The 24,291-nt window shown below is 47.9% G+C and overlaps 2 protein-coding genes across 2 annotated transcripts in view; one reads left to right on the forward strand and one right to left on the reverse strand.

The window, feature by feature from the left end:
* The first annotated feature begins 1,919 nt into the window (after positions 1 to 1,919).
* On the forward strand, positions 1,920 to 5,641 carry F2RL3 (F2R like thrombin or trypsin receptor 3). Its single transcript, XM_009096876.4, has 2 exons — positions 1,920 to 2,076; positions 3,194 to 5,641. The coding sequence occupies exons 1-2, from the start codon at positions 2,001 to 2,003 to the stop codon at positions 4,261 to 4,263; spliced, it is 1,146 nt and encodes a 381-aa protein (XP_009095124.3). The 5' UTR covers positions 1,920 to 2,000; the 3' UTR covers positions 4,264 to 5,641.
* The window catches only part of CPAMD8 (C3 and PZP like alpha-2-macroglobulin domain containing 8), a 62,599-nt gene continuing 43,501 nt past the window's right edge, over positions 5,194 to 24,291 (reverse strand). Inside the window, 7 exon segments of the mRNA XM_009096968.4 lie at positions 5,194 to 8,942; positions 9,901 to 10,096; positions 16,006 to 16,080; positions 16,540 to 16,755; positions 18,436 to 18,546; positions 18,630 to 18,735; positions 19,319 to 19,393. Coding sequence (XP_009095216.4) covers position 8,942; positions 9,901 to 10,096; positions 16,006 to 16,080; positions 16,540 to 16,755; positions 18,436 to 18,546; positions 18,630 to 18,735; positions 19,319 to 19,393 — 780 coding nt within the window. The 3' untranslated portion in view covers positions 5,194 to 8,941.

Consider the following 24,291-nt stretch of genomic DNA (forward strand, 5'->3'; position numbering starts at 1 on the left):
ATCTTTTGGGTTCAGAGCCACGGAATGGAAGAGCCCCTGCTCCCAAGAGATGATCTATTGCACAATGAATTACTTTAAAACCAAATTGTTACCCCACAGGGCAGGGATCACACGACTTAAAGAGATGTTAACGAGCCGTGACAAACCTCTGGCATCAGAATTTTCAGGCAAGCTGTTCTGCATCTAAGGCAGTCACTAAAGATCACACAGCATCTGAAAAATGAAGGACACAGCCATGAGTAACCCCTCTCTGCTCCACCCCAGAGACCTGCCCATAGGAAGCAGGGCTGTGATTTGCACACTATCTGAACCTGATTATGGCTAATTTTTTGCATACAAAGCATGGAAAGGATCCTGGCTGAGGCATGGAAAATATGTGGCCACATGAGTCATTCTGCAATGGTTCATAAATCCTGAGAGAATCACAAAAGCAAAACATCTAACATTGCATCTTCCCTCTCCCTGCCAGTGGAACTCCACCTCTTGACACGCTCGGCACAAGGATGTGGGAATATGGTGAAAGCAAAGGAAATAGGATCATTTTCTCCTTGGAATAGAAGAATCTCATCAAACAGCAGCCAGGCTCAGATTTGCAACCTTCACAGAAGAGGCCATTCATGAGGAGAGGAGAAAGAAACGAGCTGCTCCTCAGGTTGCCAAGCCAAATTTACAGTTCCTACTGCCTGGGCTCCAGCTCCTGTCCTTCCTTCCTTCCTTCCTTCCCTGCAGAGCCAGGCAAGGGCTGCAGAGCACAGCCCAAAGCCCAGCACCCTCCCAGCCACGAGTTCCTGTCCCACTGCACGTGGTGCCCAGGGCCACTCTGACACTCCAGGAGATGGGAGAGGATTTAGGAGCTTCCCAGAGCAGAGCACAGGAGGGACCTGCTCTGGGGGGACCTGGCAGCAAAGATCTTAAGGCTCAGTGAACCTCTGCCAGTCCCTGGCTTCATGATGCTTCCCAGCATCATCTGCAGCTCCATGTGCTGCTCTGAGTTCTTATCCCAGGCAGAGTGGGGATTGGGCAGGGTAGGACTGCTCAGCTCTGGGAAAAAGCAGCTTTTTGTGGGGCAGGAGTGGCTGGAGCTGCCCATTATCTCCCCAGCAGCAGGGACTTCCTGTGTGCCCTCTGCAGGCCCCTTTCCTTCCCTGCTCCTTGGAGCTGCTCTCCCTGTCCCAGTGCTTTATCAGAGGAAGCAAAGCATCTCCTCTCTGTGCCACCCACCCCTGGTGTGTCATGGTGCTCCTGCTGCTGCTTTCCAGTGCAAAGAGCTCCAACCCAGAGGACTTTTAACCCTCCTCTGCAGTAGAAGGTGCAGGAGCTTGGTGCTGCTTAGCCAGGATACAGGAGCAGGAATAAAAGGGAATAAAAGGGAATAAAAGGGAACTCAGAAAGGCCCAGCCTGACCTGGAGGCTGCAAAGCTGACACTAAAACCCTTCTACTTCCAGAACACAAGGCTTCAGGAGCCCTCTGGAGTCACTGGCAGATCTGGGTGGCCTGCAGCTCTGGTGTCTGGGATATCTCCCTGTTTGTAGTACCAGCAAATGCTGTGACTCAGGCTTTAGGAAAAGACCTCAGCTCAGCCACAGAGCCACTCAGGTCTCTGTGGTGGGAGGATGCTCAGCATTTCCATGGGCTGAGCTGCGTGGGCTCTGTTCATGTGCAGACTGCACCAAACCCCAGCACATTTGTTATTTCCAGGAATATTCCAGAGCAGGAAGGAGACCCAGATGAGTCACTGGAGCCATCATCTCACACTGAGGATGAAGTGCAGCCCTAAAACACTTCAGGCCTAGATGGATAAGCCCCTCCCAGTCCCAGCCTGACGCTGGGGGTGTCCAGCCTGAGCTGCTGTGGTGCCAGCCCCTCCATCCCCCCACCCTGCCCCGTTCCTTCCGAGAGTTAAGGAGCAGCAGCAGGAGGAAATGCGTAAGCAGGGTCCCTGCTGCTGCTGCTGCTGCTGCTCCCACACAGCTCTGGGCTCTGCCAGACCTTGCATGCCATGGGCACCCTTGGGAGCAGGCAGCTCCTGCTCTGCTGGGCCCTCTGGGGACTCTGCCTGGCCTCGGACTACGATGGTGAGTGTCTGCTTTGGGTGCAAAGCTGCTGCTTGTCCAAGTGCTGGTGTTTGGATCTTTGTAAAATCCCTGAAAGCTCATTTTTTAATGGGTTCACATGGGAGGATGCTCTGATAGAGCTTTGTGTGGGCTCTTGTTGGAGCAGGAGGTTGACAGAGGTGATACAGCAGAGAAAGGAGATGGGGTGGAAGAAACTAGAGAGGAAAAAGAGAGGAGCAGTAAACCAGAAATGATTCAAAAGCTAAATCTTCAGCCAATTATACACCCAGAGCCACAATTTACACTGGAGTGGATCCAGAACTTTGGATTGTTGTGAAAGCCCAGCAGAGGAATTGTTCTCTGGATTCCCAGGCCTGTTCATGGCTGTGAAGAGGAATTTTTCTCTGGATTCCCAGGCCTGTTCATGGCTGTACAGCGGAATTTCTCTCTGGATTCCCAGGCCTGCTGATGGCTGTAGAGCATCACAGTCCATTGTGAGCTGTGGGAAACCACAGCGCAATGGAATCAGAGAGGTGGCTGAGGGTGGCTCCTGCACACCTAGCTCTGCCAGCCAGCTTTTTCTGCCCACCACTCAACAGCCTTTCCAGAACATTCCCAGTTGTAGGGACCCAACAGAAAAGACAAAGGGCAGTGTTTGGGATGAGCTGTGTGTGCAGCCTCCACAGAGTCTCCAGCTGAGAGAGGAACAGGCTGAGTGAGGAACAGACTGAGTGAGGAATGGGCTGAGTGAGGAATGGGCTGAGTGAGGAACAGACTGAGTGAGGAACAGGCTGAGTGAGGAACAGACTGAGTGAGGAATGGGCTGAGTGAGGAACAGGCTGAGTGAGGAATGGGCTGAGTGAGGAATGGACTGAGTGAGGAACAGACTGAGTGAGGAACAGGCTGAGTGAGGAATGGGCTGAGTGAGGAATGGGCTGAGTGAGGAACAGACAATAAGGAACAGGCTGAGTGAGGAACAGACTGAATAAGGAACAGGCTGAGAGAAGAACAGCCTGTGTAACATGCTGAGTGAGGAACAGACTGAGTGAGGAATGGTCTGAGTGTGTAACAGGCTGAGTGTGTAACAGGCTGAGTGTGTAACAGGCTGAGTGGGTAACAGGCTGCCTTCCCCTCACAGATTACTCCCAGAACAGCACCAGCGAGCAGGCCAGCACTCCAGAGGCCAGCCCTTGTCCCCGAGCTATCCCGGGGGACCAGGCCACGGTCAACAATGTCACCTACCTGCTGATCCCCGAGGCCACCCGTGCCCAGCTGGGCAGCGCCGTCACCGTGCGCCTCATCCCGTGTCTCTACGTCCTGGTGTTCCTGCTGGGGCTGCCATCCAACGCCCTGGCCCTGTGGGTGCTGGCCACCCGGGCCGAGCGCCAGGCCCCCACCGTGTTCCTGATGAACCTGGCGGCCGCCGACCTGCTGCTCATCTCCGTGCTGCCCTTCAAGATCTCCTACTACTTCCTGGGCAACCACTGGCCCTTCGGGGAAGGGCTGTGCCGCCTCACCACGGCTCTTTTCTACGGCAACATGTACTGCTCCGTGCTGCTGCTCACCTGCATCAGCGTGGATCGCTACCTGGCCGTGGCTCACCCCTTCTCCTCCCGCGCCTTCCGCACTCCCGCCTTGGCCGCCGGCACCTGCGCCGGGGCCTGGCTCTGCTCGGCCGCCCTGACGCTGCCCCTGGCCCTGCAGCAGCAGTCCTACCCCCTGCTCGGGGCGGGCCTCACGCTGTGCCACGACGTCCTGCCCCGGCACGAGGACGACGGGTTCTACTTTTATTATTTCGTGGTGCTGATCTCCTGCGCCTTCCTGCTGCCGCTGCTGCTGCTGGCGCTGAGCTCGGGCGCGGTGCTGCGCGTCCTCCTGCGCGGGGGCGGCCGCTACGGCCACGCCGCCAAGCTCACGGCCCTCGTGCTCGTCACCCTCGTGGTTTTCTATGTCCCCAGCAATGTCCTGCTGCTGCTTCACTACTCCAGCCCCTGCTCCAGGCTGCACGGCCGGCTGTACCTCAGCTACATGGTCAGCCTGGCCCTCAGCACCTTCAACAGTTGCGCTGACCCCTTTGTCTACTACTACGTGTCGGAGGATTTCCGGGAGAAGGTGAAGAGGAAAGTGTTCAGGGGCAGCAAAAAAACCACCATTTCCCTAAAGACCTCCAAGGAAACGCTGCCCCGTTCCAAGCATTCGCTGGTGTGAGCCTCCAGCCCGGCTGGCTGCTCCCAGGGCACTCACAATGCACACAGTGGGGATCAGAGGAATTCAGCGCTGGAATTCCACAAGTTTCTCCCAGAACGGCCAAGTGCTTTCCCCTGTCTGCACAGATAAGGATGAATAAAGCCAGGCTGTGGGATTCTTTGCCCAGACAAGATGCTGAGTGCTGGACACATCCACCCTGCACTGGGACACTGCCTGCAGCTTCTCAGCTGGTCACACACCACCAGGGATGTTCCTCAGCTGGGTCTGGTGTTCCTAACCTGGCTGCTCTCTGCCTGCTGGTCCTGCTCCTGGCTTGCTCTCTGTCCTTAAATGCAAAATCCTTTCCCCTAAAACAAAATAGAGCCATCATTGCAAAAACAAATTTCTAAATGTTTCAAAAATTACTCTCTTGAACTAAACCAGTCTGTCAAAAGAGTGCAGAGTGCTGGCCTGTGTAGCAAAAACATTCTTGGCTTGATTTGTCAGCAATGTCAGCCCACTGTTGGTAAAAAGTGTAAAAATCCCCTTCACTCATCCCTGTTTCTGCAAATCACCCTTGGCATCCATCATTTATTTGAGGCAAAGTTTGTATTAATGGATTAATGGATTTTGTAAAAAAATGATGTCTCATGAAGGGAAATACTAAAGTAGGAATGGAGCAAAGCCTCTGGTCCTCCACATTTCCTTTGTGTAACATCACCCACAGCCAAAAGCTGGCTCTGATCAAAGAGGTGCTCAGGTTTGTTGTTTGATGGAATCTGCTGCAAATCTGACAAAATGCAGCCTGCTCATCTCTCAGACACAACTGGGGCACAGCTCTGAGAGCAGCCAGGTAGAAAATGAGCAAGAAACCTCTTTAGAGCTCCTTAATTCTTTAGTTTTCCCAGCACGGGCTTGACAACATAAAGCATGAATAAGAGGCAGAGAGGATTGTCTTAAAATTAGTTTTTAATAAAATATTTATCAGAATCTAAACCAAACACTTTTCTGGACTCAGACTTGCTAAGATGTGTGTGAACAAACCAACAACTGGTCAGAGAGCTGTTTGTGTGTACTGAGGGGGCAAAAGGCAGGGGAAACACAAAGCTGGGCTCCAGGTGCTGGGCACTCAGTCAGAAACAGCAGGGACTAAAAAAACCCCAAAGCCAAACCCAAAGCCAGGCTGGTAGAGGTTTGCTACAGAGTTTCTCTGTTCACAATAATGAAGACCAGGTTATTGTGCATTAAATGTCAACAGTCAGTGTGAGCAAAGCAAGTGCTGGTGTGTTGGGCATGTTCTTCAAGCAAGCTGAACATTCTTCTGGTATTTGCTTTCTACTGAGGCTGATTAAGAAGGAGGGGAAGAGGCAAGACCAAAACACAGGACAGGACAGAACAAGGGGAACTATTGCTTTAAAATAAATACCATGGTAATGATTACTCTGCATAATGTACAGTTACAAATATATAAATATTAATTTCCTTGAAAGGATTGCAAGCATCAATCACTGATAACAAGCACTGCTGCAGCTATTCAGTCACAGACCTCGATGGAAGAAGAGATTTCTGTGTCTTACAAACCCACTGGCACTTCTCTCCTTTTGCAGGGAGGGACTATCAGGAAAAGGAAAAGAGAAATATCACTCTGACAGAGGGAAGCAAAGTCTCTAAACCAGAAACAACCCAAAGCAGCAGCAGCAGCTGCTGGCCTTGCTGGCTTTGGCTTTCCAGCACCCAGCTGGTCTTTTCCTTGATGGAAAAAACAATCAAATCAATCCTTCTCTCTAAACTGCCTGGCTGAGGTGCACAAAGTGGGAGCCTGAGATGTCCTTGTGCTCTCAGGGACAGGAGGGAGACTGAGCAGAGCTGGGCCTGAGCCTGTGGATGGCTTTGAGTCTGTTCAGCTGTGCTGTGTCCAGGGCTGCTCAGGGATCCAGTCCTACAGTTTCTCTATTCCAAGCAGGATGTTGAAGAATGGAGGAAAAATAATCTATGGTTTTTTTTCTCCCCCAGATAAGAATGAATGATGGTTAGCAGAAACATGAACAGCAAATGTGGGACAGGGGAAAGCTCTGGACCCTCAGCTGGGGTGGGGAAGAGAGCAGAGACCTCCTTTATTCCTGTGATGGGGGGAAGGGGAACCACAGTGGTGGAGCTGCAGGTTCCTTGATTCATTTCCTTAGAGAAAAATCACCTTTTTTCTTTTTAGCCACAAAGAGGAGCTGGTTTGGTGTAGCAAGAGCAGGGGGAGGCAGAGGCTGCCAGGAGCAGAGGGACTGGAAGTGCCAAGGCTGGGGGTGAAGTCAGGATCCAGAAATCCTGTCCCATCTCCTCCCACACACTGCCCTGCTCTGTCTGGCTCTGAGCACATTAAAGCTGCTCTGCCTTTGCCTTCTGAGGGTCCAGGGCTCTCTGGCTTTTCTTTGAATTGTAAAACAGAAGCCAGACTCCTCTGCCTCAAGCACTGGCACAGAGATCCCTCAGACAAGGCCCTGATTGATGGGCTGGCACCACCAGCAGGAATTATTTACCTGGCAGCAACAGGGGCATGTCTGCAGCTGGAATTAGGACAGTGCATGTCCCACAGCCTGAGGAAAGTGAAGCAAGGCAGGTTTAATTCCTGGCTGGAGCTCCTCACCCTCACCTCCTCATCCCCAGGGGGAGGTCTGAGAGCCCAAGGATCTGTGAGAGGACCAAGCAATTGAAAATTACTTCAAATCTCTCTCCAGAAGCATCCACTGGGTGTACAATGAGTGAGGGAGAGCAGGAGAGGAAAACCAGAGAGGGACTGAGGAATGCAGAGCACAGGTCCCAGCTCCTGCATGAAGGCAGTGACAGCCATCACCAGGGTGACCAAATGCCTCATCCTCCCAACTCCCAGCACCAAACAGCTGCAGCCTGAGCCAGCAAACAGCAGGGCTTGTATTGTGCAGTTTGGAGTTTTAGAAAAGGGAAAAAAAAATAAAAAAAGAAAAGAAAAAAGGAATCTTGTTGCAGCTCACACTAGGCCTGTTATTTACCCAGGGATAAATATTGACTCAGTCCTGTGTGTGTACACAATAGCCAGTGCCTGCCAGGACAGTTGCTTGCAGGAGGTGGAATTTAGTTTAAAGGCATTAATTTACCTGCCAGGCAGGAATGCAGCTGTCAGGGTGAGGGCAGGATCTGCCCCTGCACACCCCAGATGTGGGGCAGGACCCTCATCCCAGCAGGGTGCTGGGAGCAGCCACGAGGGGAGGCTGGCACAGCTGGCACCTTCTGAGGCAGCTCAGACATTTCTGGGAACTTCAAGACCCAGACCTTCATCATGTCAACTGCATTCTGCAAATGTCTGGCCCCAGACAAAAAGGACTGGAAACTACACATGCCCAACCTCTGGGATCCCTCCTGCTTGTCCCCATGTGGACATTTTTCTGGAATAAACTTGCCTTTATCCTGGAATGGAATGTCTATACTGGGATATATTCTTGTCATGGTTCCTGTGTAAACAAGCCTTAAAAATGAATGGAGCTGGGCTTTTTTTTTTCTGTTTCCATTCACCAATAAACACCCTCAAAAGGAGTTTCCACCCTGCTCTGGGTCCTGGTAACAATAGAAGTGGGAAGATAAAATATTAACACTATTTTGCAAGAGGCAATTGCATGTAACTCCTCCAAAGAGAACAATGCTGCTCCAGGCAGGAAGGGAAACTCAAAAATCTTGGCTCCTGCACTTTTGGAAACACAAAGCTTTTCTTTTTAAGTTTTGCCACGTTGCTTGGGGCAGGTCAGACCGAGGGAGTCCAGCCTGTGACACCAGGGATTGGTACTGGCCAGCAGAGCCAGGGCCTGGCCAGGGAGAACCAGGACCAGAACATGCTGTGCTGGATGCCAGTGGGAGCAAAATAAAAGGGGTTGGTGAAGTCAGGCAAACATTGAAAAGGGCTGTGCCTGGGCCAGGTTCATTTTCAGGCCAGGCTTTGAGGAGAAAGGGGCTGAGAAGGCTGCAAGCAGCCCCTGTCAGCACGTAGTGCAACACAAAGAGGGCTCCCCCACCTCATCCCTGCCTCTGCTGAGGCTGCAAACAGCAGCAGACATGAAGCCTTTCAGCTCTGGCAGTGGATTTCAGTTTTCTCAGGTAAAATTTACCTCCCAAGAGCTTCCCTGAATTGTGGAGCCACAGGGAAGTGTTTCTCTCCTGGGTGCAGACTGATGGGCTGGGGAAGATGAGCAGCCTCTTGCTATGTCATAACTGGCAAAACACACTGATTTTTATTGTTATAATTTGAGCAAAAATCTTCTCAGCCATCTTTCCTCAAACAGCAGCTCAGCTAAGCACAAGGCCTGGACTTAGCTTCTAAATGTAGCTAGGAAATGGCATTTGCAGAATATCCTGATAGCAGAGAAAACACTTGGAAATGCTCTAGAGGTTTGAATTCCAGCCCCTATTTTTCTCAACTAGAGGGCACAGCATATTGGTCTCTCATCACTGGGAGGGCTCCAAAGAGGATGCACAAGAAGGCAGGAAAATGGACAGAAAAATAACGCTGAGTGTCCCCCTTAGAGCTCCAGATCTGCCCCGTGGGGCAGCAAAGCCTACAGTTCTGAGGGCATCAGGAAGTAGTCATCATTCAGGTTCTGTTCTGCAGCAGGTCATCTGGAGGAGCAAACTCATACAGGAGGTGATTCTGAGCCTCTTCTCTTGATTTAAATTATGTATTTCTGTAGGAAAGAGAACACAAGGAAGAAAAGTCACCTTGCTGTGGTGCATTTTGGTGAGATATTGCTGAGCCTGGGAAAAGCTGAAAAGGTCACAGAGCTGGGAGGGACCCTGAGGGACCATCAGTGCAGCCCCTGGCCCTGCCCAGCCACCCCAAACCCCACCCTGAGCAGCCCTGGGAGCTCTGTCAGGGAGGGGCTGGGAGCACAAACCCTGAGAGGAACCCCTGAGGGAGCTGGGGGTGCTCAGCCTGGAGAAAAGGAGACTCAGGGGTGCCCTGATCACTCTGCAGCTCCTGAAAGGTGCCTGTGCTCAGCTGGGGCTGGGCTCTGTCTCCAGCAGCACTGACAGAACCAGAGCACACAGCCTCCAGCTGTGCCAAGGGAAATTCAGGTTGGATATCAGGAAAGAAATATATGTTGGATATTAGGAAAAAGTATTTTCCAGAAAGGGTGATAAAGTTCTGAAATGTTCTGCCCAGGAGGGGGTGCAGTCCCCATCCCTGGGGGTGTTTAACAAAGCCTGGATGTGGCACTGGGTGCCAGGGTTCAGTTGGGGTGTTGGGGCTGGGTTGGACTCGATGACCTTGGAGGTCTCTTCCAACCCAGTGATTCTGGAATTCTGTGATTCTGTGGCAGCCTTGGGGCCAGGACCATTCCCTGGGGAGCCTGGGCAGGGCCCAGCACCCTCGGGGGGAAGAACCTTGCCCTGAGCTCCATGCCAAGCCCTGGCACAGCTCCAGCTGCTCCTGGCCCCCTGTCCCTGGCACCCCAAAGCAGAGATCTGTGTCCATTCCTCCTCCCCACCTCCCCCTCAGTCTCTTCTGCTCCAGCTGAACACGCAAGTGACAGATCACTCCATTCCCTTAGGGATGAAACCACTGAGATCCCAGAGCCTTTTGACCAGCACCAGGACACCACAGGTGGCTCAGAGCAGCCCCCTGCCCCTCTGTGGACTCACCATTCTGCTGGGGTGGCCTCAGCCTGGCTGCTGTCCCCTCCCCTGAAGGTGCTGGCCGTGCTCAGCTCTGCCACCACCTCGAACACGTCGCCCTCCACGGCGAAGGCGTCGGGGTCGTACTCGTAGGAGTAGTAGGACAGGTCTGTGTGCAGGGGGGGCCCCTCCTCGGCTGCTGGGGGAACCAGAGCTGCAGGAGCTGCGTGGCCACAGAGCAGGGAAGGGCAGCAGGAGGAAGGGGTTTTAGTCAGGGACACCAGGGTGTTGTGTTGTGATTTCAGGGTTTACCTCAGAACCTCGGGTCCCTCCCTGACAATTCCCTCCCAGGTGTGTCACTCACCTCTCCTTTCCCCTCCCAGCACTGTCTGTCAGTCCTGGCATTCCAGAAGGGCATCAGTGACTGGCAGATCCAAAGGATGCCCTCTACCCCCGGGGGGCATTGAGCCATCCAGGTGTCCTCTGTCCCTTGAGACCTCCCCTCCTGTCCCTGGCTGGTGGCTCCCTGTCCCTTCCCTGCCCTCTCCCAGGGGTTAAAAGGAGCAGCACCCACGGGCTCAGGAGTTCTGCTGGAGCTGGGGCTGGGTTCAGAGGCTGTGGGCCAGAACAAAGCTCTGGATCCAAACCCTCCATCAGAACCGACTCCTTCCCTTCCCCATGGCCCTAAAGCTTCTCCACAGAGGGAAACCTGAGGAGCAGATCCTGATACAGGGAAAGCTCCATCCCAGCACCACCAGAGCTCCTGCACACCTGGACTTGTCCCCATGTGCCCAGCTGCAGCACCCAGCCAGCCAAAAGTGTCCCTGGGGTGAAACACCACAGTGCTGCTGTTTGGTTCAGCACCAAGCTCAGGCACATCCCATCTGGCTATATTGGTAAATATTCCAATATTGGTAAACATTCCAATATTCCAATAGCAGGAGGCTGCAGGTGTCAGCACACCTGCATGGGTTTGGTGGGGTTCACAGGGGAGGGGAGAAGCTGCTGCAAAAGGAGTTTTCAATTTCCCAGTCTGAGAAACTGGAATAAAATGAAATGAAAGGAAAGAGGGGGAACAAAGAGAGGGGTAAAGGGGAAATAAGGAGGGAAAGGGAAAACAAAGGGGGAAGGCAAATAAGGGTGGGAAAAGGAAGAAACAAGGAGAGGAAATGAGAAAACAAGGTGGGGGTGGGGGGGGGAAGAAGAAGAAACAAGGAGAGAAAAAAGGAGAAACAAGGGGGAAAGGGCAATGTAGTTTGAAAAAAATCCCCAAGTCTCCTTTATGAGGATGGAATTGACTGAGGTGCTGAAGTTCAAACCCATCAGCCTGAGGGCTGCACACAGTGAGATAAAAGTGTCATGCAGAGGGCAGATGGCACAGGGGATTCACTCTGCTCCCTGAAAATCTCTCCTCTGACCAGGCACCTCAGGTAAGGAGAGCCCCATCTGGATGGGGACATGTCCTGGGTGCCCTCAGCTGTGCATCATTCCATAAAACAAGTGACAAAGCTGGAGGGACACCCTGAGGGAACAGCTCACTCACTTGGTGACTGATCAGAGGAGGCAGCCAATTTTCTTTTCAGCCCAACAAGTGGGAAGGTTTTGAGGCCAGGAACCCAGAGCAGAGCCATGCACTCCAGCCTGGATGAGGAGCTGAGGCACCTCTGCCCCAGCACAGTCACACAGCACTGAAATTCCCTCCTTTGTGCAGGGACAGACCCAGCACAGGCAGGAGCAGGAATTTCTCCTCTTCCCACTCCCTGCAGCCTCTGCTGACACTGGCAGGTCCCTCTCACCAGCCTGTGCCTCTGGGCTCCCTGTCCAGAGGGAAAAACTGCAAGCTAAATCTCCTCAGCCAAAGGCACCCAAGGCACAGCCACTGATGTTGGAGGACAATATTTTGCCATCACAGTGCTGTGATTCTGCACGGGCTTGGTGGAAAACAACATCCAGGTGTGTGGGGCAGCAGTGCTGCTGTGAGCAGGAACCCCCCCAAGCTCAGCTCTGGCCCCCTGCCTCTCCCTACAGCCATGCCCTTTGCACAGTTTTGCTCCAGTAATCAGAAAGGGCCAATGGCTGGAACTGGAAGAAAGTTCTAGGTGGAATTGTGACACTTTTGTTTGGTGGGGGTGTTTTGTTTGTGGATTTTTTATTTTTTTTAATTAAATGCCATCACCCACACCAGTTCCTACCAGGAGCATCAGCCTGAGCTCTGCTTCCAGGTGGAGTCATCCCCAAAATCCCCTGGCTGCTGTGTTCCCACAGGGCTGCAGCTCTTTCAGGATTGATTGAGCTGGCACAGGGCTGTTTTTCCTCTCCCCCCATCACTGCTCAGCAAACATTGGCCTCAACACAAACATTTGGGGCTGGGGGAGTGGTTGGTGTGCAGCAGGAAACCTCGGCCTGCGCTCTTTGCTTGGGCTCCAGAACTGAGAATGAACTCCTGTGATGTTCATCCCAGCCCTGGTGGACAGCAATCACCCATTCATAGAAGGAGCTCATGGTCTGGCAGGTTCTCACAGGGAGGAGGCCAAGAAGGAGGGAACAGAGCCTGACTCCCCTGCCCAGGGCTGGGAGGATGTGGGAGGCAACGGGGAAGATCCTTCAGATATTTTCTTTCTAGAGAACAAACATTTTCAAAGGCCTTGATGAGTGTTCTCTTTAAATCAAGCCAGCTTTGGGCAGGCTGGGGACTTTTCCTCCCTGCAATAATTCTGCCTCAGAGCTTTGCTTTGGATTAGGGCAGAGCAAGCAGGAAGGATGGACAGCTGAGCTGGCTCGAGGAGCACTTTAGGAAACACAGATCTGCTGCTGTTCCCTGGAAGTTTTAGCTTGCAGTTTTTCCCTCTGGACAGGGAGCCCAGAGGCACAGGCTGGTGAGAGGGACCTGCCAGTGTCAGCAGAGGCTGCAGGGAGTGGGAAGAGGAGAAATTCCTGCTCCTGCCTGTGCTGGGTCTGTCCCTGCACAAAGGAGGGAATTTCAGTGCTGTGTGACTGTGCTGGGGCAGAGGTGCCTCAGCTCCTCATCCAGGCTGGAGTGCATGGCTCTGCTCTGGGTTCCTGGCCTCAAAACCTTCCCACTTGTTGGGCTGAAAAGAAAATTGGCTGCCTCCTCTGATCAGTCACCAAGTGAGTGAACTGTTCCCTCAGGGTGTCCCTCCAGCTTTGTCACTTGTTTTATGGAATGATGCACAGCTGAGGGCACCCAGGACATGTCCCCATCCAGATGGGGCTCTCCTTACCTGAGGTGCCTGGTCAGAGGAGAGATTTTCAGGGAGCAGAGTGAATCCCCTGTGCCATCTGCCCTCTGCATGACACTTTTATCTCACTGTGTGCAGAAGAACAGAAGAGAGCTGGTGATGTGTGGAAGCAATCAAGGCACCACTGCATCACAGAGACACTATCAGAGCTACTGGGGATCCCACAGGCTCCAAAATCCACCCAGATCCTTCTGGCCAAGGAGTGACAAGGATCTCAGGAAAGGCACAGCCAGAAATTCAGAGAGATCCCAGTCAGTAACTCAGCTCCTGCTCCAGGGTTTTCTATCCAAACAAATATTGCAGCAGGCTGTGAAGGCACTCGAGCACACCCAGAGCTGGGTCCACTCATCAAAATCCTGTCCCACCCTTTTGAGACTCAGTAATTCACCTGAGAAGGAACAGCTGAGGAAGGGGATTCACACAGGAGTTATTACAGCTGAGTCCTGTCACCCTGCAAACTTCCCTGGCAATCAGAGGATCTACAGATGCAAAGAGGATCCCACCCATCTGTACAAAAAAAGTTTTAAGGTCAAACCTCAGCCATTCTGCCTCTCTGCAGACTTTGGGAAGGCATTTTAAAATGTTCTGACAACAGCAACAGCGCTGCATCCTGACCTTTCAGGGCCATCTCTGTTCAATTACTCATCTTGAACAGCTGGAATTTATTCCAGCAAACCCACTGGCCTGTGTGGAACTTCACTGTGGCTCTGTGTGTGCCAGAGGGAGCCCCAACACATCCTGCAATTCCCACTGATGGCTGGGAGGCAGCTGCTTGCTCCTCAATTAAAGACCTCAATTAAAGGCTCCATCAGCCCGAGCTGAGCTGCCCCAGTCTCATGGCAAACACAGGAGGCTCCCAGACAACACAAACACCCCGTGCCTCTCTGAGAACCCAGCATTTCCTGCAGATTAACACAGCCAGTTGGTTTTACACCAACCTGCCCTAAGCTTGATTCGGCTCCTGGAGTTTTGCATCCCTTTAGGAAGTCCCAGATTTAGGCACGGCTCAGCAGAGCCCCTGCTGGAGCACCTGAGCCGACTTAACCCCATCACATGCTCCAGCAGCATCGAGGCCAGGAGAGGCTGCCTGAGGAGGGGCTCATTCATCTGCTGCTCTTTGATTCATGTCCCGTGTGCTTGACCTGAGAGGAGCCCTGAGGATTAATGAAAATCACATGCTGGGCCCTTTTCCTGGGGTGGGATTTAGTCAGTTTGATTCCTGAATGCTCATTCTGCCATGGCTGCTCCCAGCTCAGCATCCTCCTGCCAGGAAATTTGGGCACTCCCAGATCCCAGGACAAAACCAGCTCCAAGTGCTTGTGCTCTGACAAAAGTTCTTATGGCACTCAAGTTTGTCCATCTAAAATCTGCATTACAATGCCACACAAAATAATCAGATTTTCCCCTGTAGCTCCTTCTGCCCAGCACTGTTTCTGTCAATTCAGAACAGAAACCACAGAGGGATTTTCCTTTGAATTTAATGCAGATTATTTCAGAAACTCTGTTCTAAACATTTTTTTGATTGTGGATTATCATCATGTTCCATCATTTTTTTCCCCAGGTAATCATATAAAATTTTTAGTTGAAAATTATGTAATGGCAGCCCCATTTTTGTAGACCTTGGTGTGGCCTCACATTCCAGCAGTGCCCAAATGAAAGACTTTGGGAATGCTGCTTGAAAGGCTTCAGATTGCAAATTTTCCATGCTGAGCACATGGCATGAGTACAGAATAAAAGGCAACAAGATATTAATATATTCACAATAAGTCCAGGGAAAAAAAAAAAAAAAGGGGAGGAAAGGAAAGACATGAAACACTAAGACTGAATGACCATTAGAAAATGTGAGAATGGAATATTCACCTTATTTTTGCACCTTAATAAGAAAACTGTCCATCAGCTACTGTCCAGAAGGGAAAGAGCAGGATGGTGTCTCCTGTGGAACCTGTGTTAGTCTGACTCTGGTGCACAAGGAGGACATGAGGGGCCACAGAGCTCCTGAATTTAATTCTTCTCCTGAAGAGTTTAACTGGTTTTACCAATTTGTTGGGAGAGTTGGAGGCCAGGGGAAAATTAATGAGTGGAAAGCAGCCAGGAAAAATCGAGACCAGTTTATTTACTAGAAACAGCATGAAACAAGCTATTCTATTGACCCTCCACTGCTTCTTGGTGAGATTTATTGTGAGCCATGAGCGAGTTCGACACGAGTCTTGGAAAAAAGTGCAGGAACATAAGCACCAAATAAAATGAGCAGCCAAATTCCTGGCCACTCCATCCACTGACCTTAACATTTTTGTTCACTAAGGCTCTTTATTCCAAACAGCAGCTCTGAGAGAACCAAGACTGCCCCAGCCCCATTTTTGCCCAGAACTGCAGGGACAAAGTTAATCCACCTGGATTTGAGTCCTTGCACTGGTTTGGGCTCTTGGCACGTCCTGCTCAGTTGTTTGTTGGAACACATTACATCAGCCTGGCTTTCAATGGGATCTTTCCAGCTTAATAGTGGAAGAAAAGATCACAGAGAGTGTGTTGTTCAAACACAGCAAGGCTGAGAAAATAGGAGGGTCAGTTGTCCATCCCTACAAACAATTATCTAAATCCTGCAGGTGCTGAGCTGGGCAGGATTCCTGCATGATTTCCTGGAAGGAAAAGGACTAGGAGAGCTGTCTGCTACTGAATACCTCTCATCCTCAGCTTCCTTGACCTCTTTATCTTTTTTCTGATTTCTGAATATTCTATCTATTCTATAAGATGGAGAAATTCAGCATCTTTATTTGAAATGTGCTTGAGAGCCACCTGTACTTAGCACAGAGATAGGACAAACTTTAACCTTACTTAAGAAAGCCTTTGGATAAATGCAAAAGTATTGCATTACCTGCTGGAGTCTGGGGAACACTGGGCTGCTCAGCTGTGTGGGAATGTGTCTCCCTTTCTTCTGGCAAGTTCTTGGCTGCAAATACAAAGAAAAATAAACTAATTTGTCACATAATTCATTAATAATGCCTCTCTAGTAAAGGTTTGTATTTCCAGAGGTGGCATAATCAGCTCCCTGATACACTACACACCTTGAAAGCCCATGCAGAATCTCCAAAGCATGCTACATTTCATGGATTTAATTTTTATCCAGGAATATTCACTTCAGATCAAACAGTATCACTCATTTTCTCTTCAGTTCATTCTGACTGGTAAAACATGTATCCATGAGAACAGAAAACCAGTTATTTCAGGCTGAAAAGCAGCTGCCCTTATCACTTAATCCACTGTACTATGGACAGCAAAATGATAACACAGAGCAAGTTCAGAATTCTCCTCTCCCTACCACAGGTATGGAATATTAATTTGCTCAAATGACCATTTGTGACATCCTGCAGCTGAACCACGACAGAAAAGGGAAGGAAACGAAACCTACAGGCAGAAGAACACTGAGACATGGGCATCTGCTCTATCCTGGTGTTGTTCCTGCAGGATGCCACCTCCATCTGGCAGTGGTTGGGGTAGATGTGGCCGTCAGAGGCACACACGGGCTCGCCGTCGTAGCCGCAGTCCCGCGAGCACAGGCACTGCTCGAAGTGCTCGTCCTCCAGGCAGCCAAAGATGTTGTTGCAAGGGCCAGAGTGGACAAAGCCTGGGCATGAAACAAAGCCCAGTCAGTCTTGCACAGCACAGGGAAGGTGGAATGGGAATAGTTCACTGATCATCAGTTTTGGGGTTGAATTCTTGAAGATTTCTAAGAGGAGTTACAAACTATAGAGTAAAAAGGTCTGGGAACAAAGGTGCCTTTTTGAAGGAGCCATGGTGCAACAACTTCCTGATGTGGGATAAAACACCCCTAGACTTGGGATAAAACGGCCCTGACGAGGAATAAAACGGCCCTGATGAGGAATAAAGCGGCCCTGGCTCGGGAGAAAACAACTGGTGTTTGGCCACAGAGCACAGACAGGAACACAGAGTTTCTGGGGTAAATTATTCCTTTCAGGGATTTATGAAATTGTTCAATCTTCCTACAGATAATTGTGGAACTCCACTGCAAAATATTGGAAACAAAGAAAAACAAATGGCATGGTAAGAAATATTAGAGGGAAAGAAAAGCAAACTTCATGGTGAGGATTTTTTACCTCCTGATTTACTGACACACCTCCCCTTGTGCAGGTTCTTCCAGAATTAGACATTTTATCTTGCCTCTGAAGCAAATACAGGCACTGCTCTGTTTGTCCTGACTTTAACACTGCAACCCCCCAAACCTTTGTGAAATCTCCACTGACACAGAGAGGGAAACACAACATTTGTCTACATATAATTTATAATATTATATAATAATATATAATTTTATATATTTATATATAAATATAATAGAAAAGTATTTTATTATACTAACAGAGAGTGAAACATATTTGTTCAAATATAATTTATATAATATTATATATTATAGAATAATATATATTATATATTTCTATAGAAATATAATAGAAAAATTATATTATTTATTATACTAACAGAGAGTGAAACACATTTGTCTAAATAGACTGTATAATATTATATATTATTTAATGATTTATAATTTTATATATTTGTATAAAAATATAATATAAAATTATATAATTTTATTATGCTAGCACAGAGAATGAAACAACATTTGTCTAAATATAATTTATAATATTAGCTAAGAAGATATATTTTTATATATTTCTATATAAATATAATATAAAATTATATTATTTTATTATACTAACACAGAGTGAAACACATTTGTCCAAATATAATTTATAGCATTATATAATATTCCATAATATATATAATTTATTATATTTATATATAAATATAATAAAAATATATTTAGTATACTAACACAGACAGTGAAACATAGTATTTATCTAAATATAATTTGTAATATTATATAATAATATATAATTGTATATATTTATATATAAATATAATTTTAAAATTATATAATTTTATTATACTAGCACAGTGAAACACATTTGTCTAAATATAATGTGTAATATTATATAATAATATATAATTTTATATATTTATATATAATTTTAAAATTATATAATTTTATTATACTAGCACAGAGTGAAACATTTGTCTAAATATAATTTGTAATATTATATAAAATATATAATTGTATATGTTTATCTATAAATATATGAATTTATAGAAACATAAACATGTTTATTTATGCATATATTTCTATATAATTATAATATAGAAATATTATAACTCAGAATAGAAATGTTCTGAGTTCAGAACAGTTGTGGGTCCCATTTTTCCCAGAGGTCTGTGTGCTTTTGGGGTAACTCACCAACCCAGTGGCTGGCTGAGCTTTCCACCTCGTTGCAGGTTGGGCCATCACAGAGCTCCCTGGCCAGGGGGCTGTTCTCACTCACGTTGTAGAAACGAGTGGCTTCAAAAGCTGCAGCAAGGAGGAGAAATCCCAGCTGAGGCTGCAGCCTGGAGATCTGCTGGCAGCAGGGATCAGAGGGGACAGGCACACACCTGGCTCGTAGTAATCGTACACTTTGATGGGAACAGGGGCTGTTTTCCCAACTATGTGCTCTCTGAAAGCTTGGAACTTCACACAGGTCATGCACTGGCTGGGAATCTGTGAGAAATGGTGGGAAAGACTCAAAAACTGCACTTGAAAATGAGCACAGCACATGCCCCAAATGCCAAGCACAAAGATACCTCCAATACTCCAAGTACAGGGACAGAGATAATAAAAAGCAAAACCAGGATGCTTGGCTGACCTTTAAAGCTCAGATTTGCCCCTGACACTCCAGCTGTGCTCCCTGCTTTGCCCACAACCACCAGACAATTTCCTGCTGCTGACCAAGCCAAGAGAGATCTCATCTTCCACTCTCAGCTCTGTGCTGGGAGAGCTAAATTATCCTGCATTTAGCACTGCTAGCTGGACCTGCAAATCAGATCATTTCAAGGCAAAAATCTGAGTGATATCCACCCCAAACCACTCCATGGGCTGAAGGGAATCACCTGCCTCTGTCATACTTTGGTTTCCAAGCAAAACCAGAACCCCACCTGCAGCAAAAGAAGCTCAAGCAAAAACCACTTAAAGGTGCAGGGTGATGCTCACCCCTGAGGGACCCCAACACCCTGCCTGTGCCTCATCCCCTGCTCATTTGCCTCTCATTAAAATCCAACAGAATGATGAGAAACAAAGCCATTACCTCATCAAAATAAAACAGGACTTTTCTTCCATCCACTTCATATCTTTTTAACCCAATTTGCTTGTTCATCAATAACTGGGGGTGAAAAAAAATTAAAATTGTCATGTTTAGTTTAATCTCTAGGTAGAAATGAGAGAATAAGATTTCAGGCTGCTTAGAAAACTGATCAGACACTAAACTCCAGGGATTTCTTTTGCTGGAAAAGGGTGTTTCCTTAAGAGAGGGAAAATGCAAAGGGATTGAAGTTGCTGTCACATGGCTGAGAGGGAAAAGCCACCTGTGTGTCCCTGCCTGAGTCCTGCTGAGGAATTATTGTAAAAGAGGGAAAATGCAAAGGGATTGAAGTTGCTCTCACATGGCTGAGAGGGAAAAGCCACCTGTGTGTCCCTGCCTGAGTCCTGCTGAAGAATTCTTGCAAGGTGCATCAGCTGAGGGCTCTTCCTCATCCCCCTGGGACTCTGCTGCTGCCTCATCCATGATCTCATCCAGCAGCTCCCAGATTGTTTTCAGTGCCAAGGCTCCAGCAAGACCTCTGAGACCCCAAACCACTCAATGAAGTCTCTTATTTATTTACACCCCTCAGACCACCAGGGAATCTCCCTGGGTATTGAAGGTTCCCTCCTCCCAGCAGCTGAAAAATCCAAACCATTCATCTGCCAGGAAAATGAATGCTCCCATTTGAACAGAGCAGCCATTTGAAAGAGCCCCAGGCACCCTCCCTTCTGACAAACAGGGTCAGGCCAGGCCTCTGCTCCTCAGCTTCCCTCCCTTCCAGGCCCAGGGATTTGGAATTTGGGGTTTGCATTGAACCAGGCAGGCCCACAGACCCACTTTTTATATTTTTATCTTTTTATCTGCACACTAAGGGCACTTCCCACATCTCCAAACCTTCATTTTCAATTTTCCAGAAGTTCCTCCTACGATTTCTGCCCTTGGAACATCTCAATACTGTGACTGCCCTGCCTGATCAAGAATTCCTATTTTGATAATTTGTATTTAGAATGCATCTGGCACGTGGAAAATACCTAATGCTGAAGCTGGGGAGGATGAGGGTTTGTGGGAAAGGACTTTTGTGTTTTAATCAAAGTTTGGAGAGCCAAGATAGGGCCAGAGCACTCTATTCTATAATTCTATTCTCTAAACTGTCCCATTACTTCAACCTCTGTCTGCCAATCCCAATTGTAAACATATTCTTGTGGGAACAAAGAATTATAATTATTATTATTTTCATAATTACCTCCATAATTATTGTTAATAAATTTAATAATTACTATATATAATAATAGTAATTATTAAATCTGTAAAATATTCCAATATTTTGCTGTGGAGTTCCACAATTCATATGAATATGAATATCCATTATTACGTATATCTTAAGTTACTTTGAGATGGCAGGTTAAAATCTCTACAGAAATGGGAACAAATCATTATAATTATTATTAATTTCATCATTATTACTAATAAATTTAATAATTACTGTAGAAAATAATGTAATATTATTATATATTATTATTATATATATATCTTAAGTTACTTTGAGGTGGCAGGCTAAAATATACAGAAATGAGAACAAATCATTATAATTATTATTATTTTCATAATTACTATCATGATTATTACTAATAAATGTAACAAATATTATATATAATAGTTATATAATAATATATTTGAATATATTTACATTATATATTATTATTATATATTATATAATAATTATGTATATTATTATATATATCTTAAGTTACTTTGAGATCGTGGGCTAAAATCTCTGTGGAAATGGGAACAAATAATTATAATTATCATTATTCTCATAATTATTATAACAATTCCCAATAAATATTAAAACAATAATAGTTCTATTAATAATAGTTATAACTATGATTTAGAATGACACAAAACAAGCAGCACTGCTTCGTTCTGAACACTGAATTTTGCCCAAATTTGCCACCAGCAGAGCACTCCACCTTGGAACCCCCTGCTCCTCCTGTAACAAGCCAAGCACCTCTTTAAGTCCCCCACAATATGGAAAAGGCCAATTTAATTTGTCCTTATAATTTTCGGGCCCTGCTGGTGGCTGTTATTGCTCAGCACTCCATGGCTGCAGACAGCACTTTTATGAGGGCCTGGAGACGCCGGCGCCACCGGGAACTGCTGGGCTCAGCTAAAAGTGCATTTTTCTGCTGGGGTTTGATCTATGCCAGCCCTGGGTGACCTCCCGACCCTGTCGACATCCAGCATTATTAGGAGGATTTGTGGTGGGTTGTGCACAGAGCCCTCATTAAGCAGAGCTGCCCTGGGGCTGCACGTGGGGCTGCTCCAGGCCTGGGCCGAGGGAAACATCACCAAATGGCAGAAAATGGCAGAAAATGGCAGAAAATGCTGATTTACAGCCCAGCCCCTCCACAGCAGGGTGGGGAAAAGGCAGCACGGGCAAAGGTGGGGCTTGGCTCTGCTCAAGGTGGGGTCCAAAATAATGGTGAGGCTTCAGGTGGTGAATTTTTTGTGGGTTGGGTGGGAAGGGACCTTAAACCTCATCCAGTGTCACCCCTGCCATGGCAGGGACACCTCCCACTGTGCCAGGCTGCTCCCAGCCCTGTCCAGCCTGGCCTTGGGCACTGCCAGGGATCCAGGGGCAGCCCCAGCTGCTCTGGGAATTCCATCCCAGCCCCTGCCCACCCTCCCAGGGAACAATTCCTTCCAAACATCCCACAAAAATCTCCCCTTTTCCTGTGGGAAGCCATTCCCTGGGTCCTGTCCCTCCAGGCCTTGTCCCCAGTCCCTCTCCTGAAGCCCCTCCAGGCCCTGCAGGGGATCTGAGGTGTCCCTGGAGCCTTCTCTCCAGGTGAGCACCAGGGAACAATTCCTGCCCAATATCCCAGCTAAATGGGATATTTTCTCACCTAAGTTTCACTTTTTTCAAGGGGAAGCCATTCCCCCTGTCCCTCCAGGCCTTGTCCCCAGTCCCTCTCCTGGAACCCCTTTACAGCCCTCGGGGGCTCTGAGCTCTCCCTGGAGCCTTCTCTTATCCAGGTGAGCACCAGGGAACAATTCCTGTCCAATATCCCAGCTAAATGGGATTTTTTCCCATCTAAATTTCACTTTTTCCAGTGGAAACCATTCCCTGTGTCCTGTCCCTCCAGGCCCTGTCCCCAGTTCCTCTCCTGAAGCCCCTTAGGCCCTGCAGGGGCTCTGGGGTGCCCCTGGATCCTTTTCCTCTCCAGGTGAGCACCAGGGAACAATTCCTGCCCAATATCCCATCTAAATGGGATTTTTTCCCCATTTAAGTTTCATTTTTTTAATGGGAAATTCCCTGTTCCTGTCCCTCCATGCATTGTCCCCTGTCCCTCCCCAGCTCTCCTGGAGCCCCTCCAGGCCCAGAAGGGGCTCTGAGGTTCCCCTGGCAGGGGTGGATCAGGTGGGGGCTCTATCTGCACTTTGAGCTTGTATCTACAGATATGCCTGGGCTTTTTTTATTTAATTTCATTTCTAGAGATGCAAAATGGTTTAAATGCAATAAAAACCCCATGGAATGTAGTTCTTCAAGGGGAAGAGTTCCTCCTGAAGATGCAAAATCCTTCCCAATTTAGGAAAATCTCCAGCTTTCCAATGGAAGCAATACTGATTCAGCAGCTGAGCCTTCTGGGCTCAGTCACACACTTATAGCAGGAATTTTTGGGTTTGAGGCCCTGGCCCAGGGTGCCCAGAGCAGCTGGGGCTGCCCCTGGATCCCTGGCAGTGCCCAAGGCCAGGCTGGACAGGGCTGAGAGTCACCTGGGACAGTGGGAGGTGTCTAAATTTGTTATTTCTTCTTTGCTTATTGCAGGGAAAAAAAAAAAAGGGAAAAAAAGGAAAATAAAGGGGAAAGGGGGAAAAAAGGGAAAAAAAAAAGAAAAAAGGGAAAAAGGGAAAAAAAGGGGGGAAAAGGGGGGAAAAGGGGGAAAAGGGGGAAAAGGGGGGGAAATGGGGAAAAGGGGTAAAAAGGGGGGAAAAGGTGGGGAAGGAAAAAAAAGGGTAGAGAAAAGGAGTACAGGAATATGTTTCTTAAGAACTTTGCTGTTCTCCTGCAGTGAAAACCCTTCACACTCTTTCTTTTGACCCTTTCCCTCTGCTCACAGGACATTCCATAGGTTTAACACCATGAAGATATCCTGTTGTTCTCCTCCTGGGACATTTGGAGCTCTCTCTGGTTCTAATCCATATTTTTTTTTTCTGCTGTTATTTACATGAATGACTGTGCAAGAGAATGTATCTGACAGCCCTGCACATGACCATCACTCCAGCACCTTCAGCAGAGGGGGAAAAGCAGGAACCAAACCCACTGCAGGCTCCTCACCTAAATTTTCCTTTTTTTTTCCCCCCATGGGGATGCTGGAGAACTCCTACTCCCACTTGAACATTCAGTTGGTTACATGAGAGAGAATATCAGACCCACAGGCAAATAAAAACTGATTCATTTTACATGCTTGGGTTTGAAAAGAGATTCCTCCAGGTGCAGCTTGTGAATGGATATAAATAAATGCAGATTTTTCTCCTTATAGGAATAATTTCATATCTGATCTCCTGTTCTGAAAGGAGCAATTGCTTCTCAGGGATTAACAGAAAAATTTCTGTGGGTTCAGGGACATCTAACAGCAGCTTCTGACATGGACTGTAAACCCCTCCAGAGGGCTTTTTCCTCCAAGAAAATGCAATGGTGTTTCAATTATAAATCAGCCAAATCAAGGGAAATCCTAGAGAAGATAAAGCAATGTGCACTCCTCCTTGAATTATGATAACAAATTAAACTTCACAGTGGTTCTACTTAAAAATTCTTTCCTCAGATCCCTTCCCAATATAGAGTTATTAACAGAAGAGGTCCTTCAGAAGCAAAATATTTTTACCAGCTCTCAAGGATGCAAAAGTTTTACACCTCTTCAGTTTCAATTATAAATCAGCCAAATCAAGAGAAATCCTAGAGAAGATAAAGCAATGTG

Source organism: Serinus canaria, chromosome 28 (genome assembly GCF_022539315.1).
Source record: "Serinus canaria isolate serCan28SL12 chromosome 28, serCan2020, whole genome shotgun sequence".
NCBI lineage: Eukaryota > Metazoa > Chordata > Aves > Passeriformes > Fringillidae > Serinus > Serinus canaria.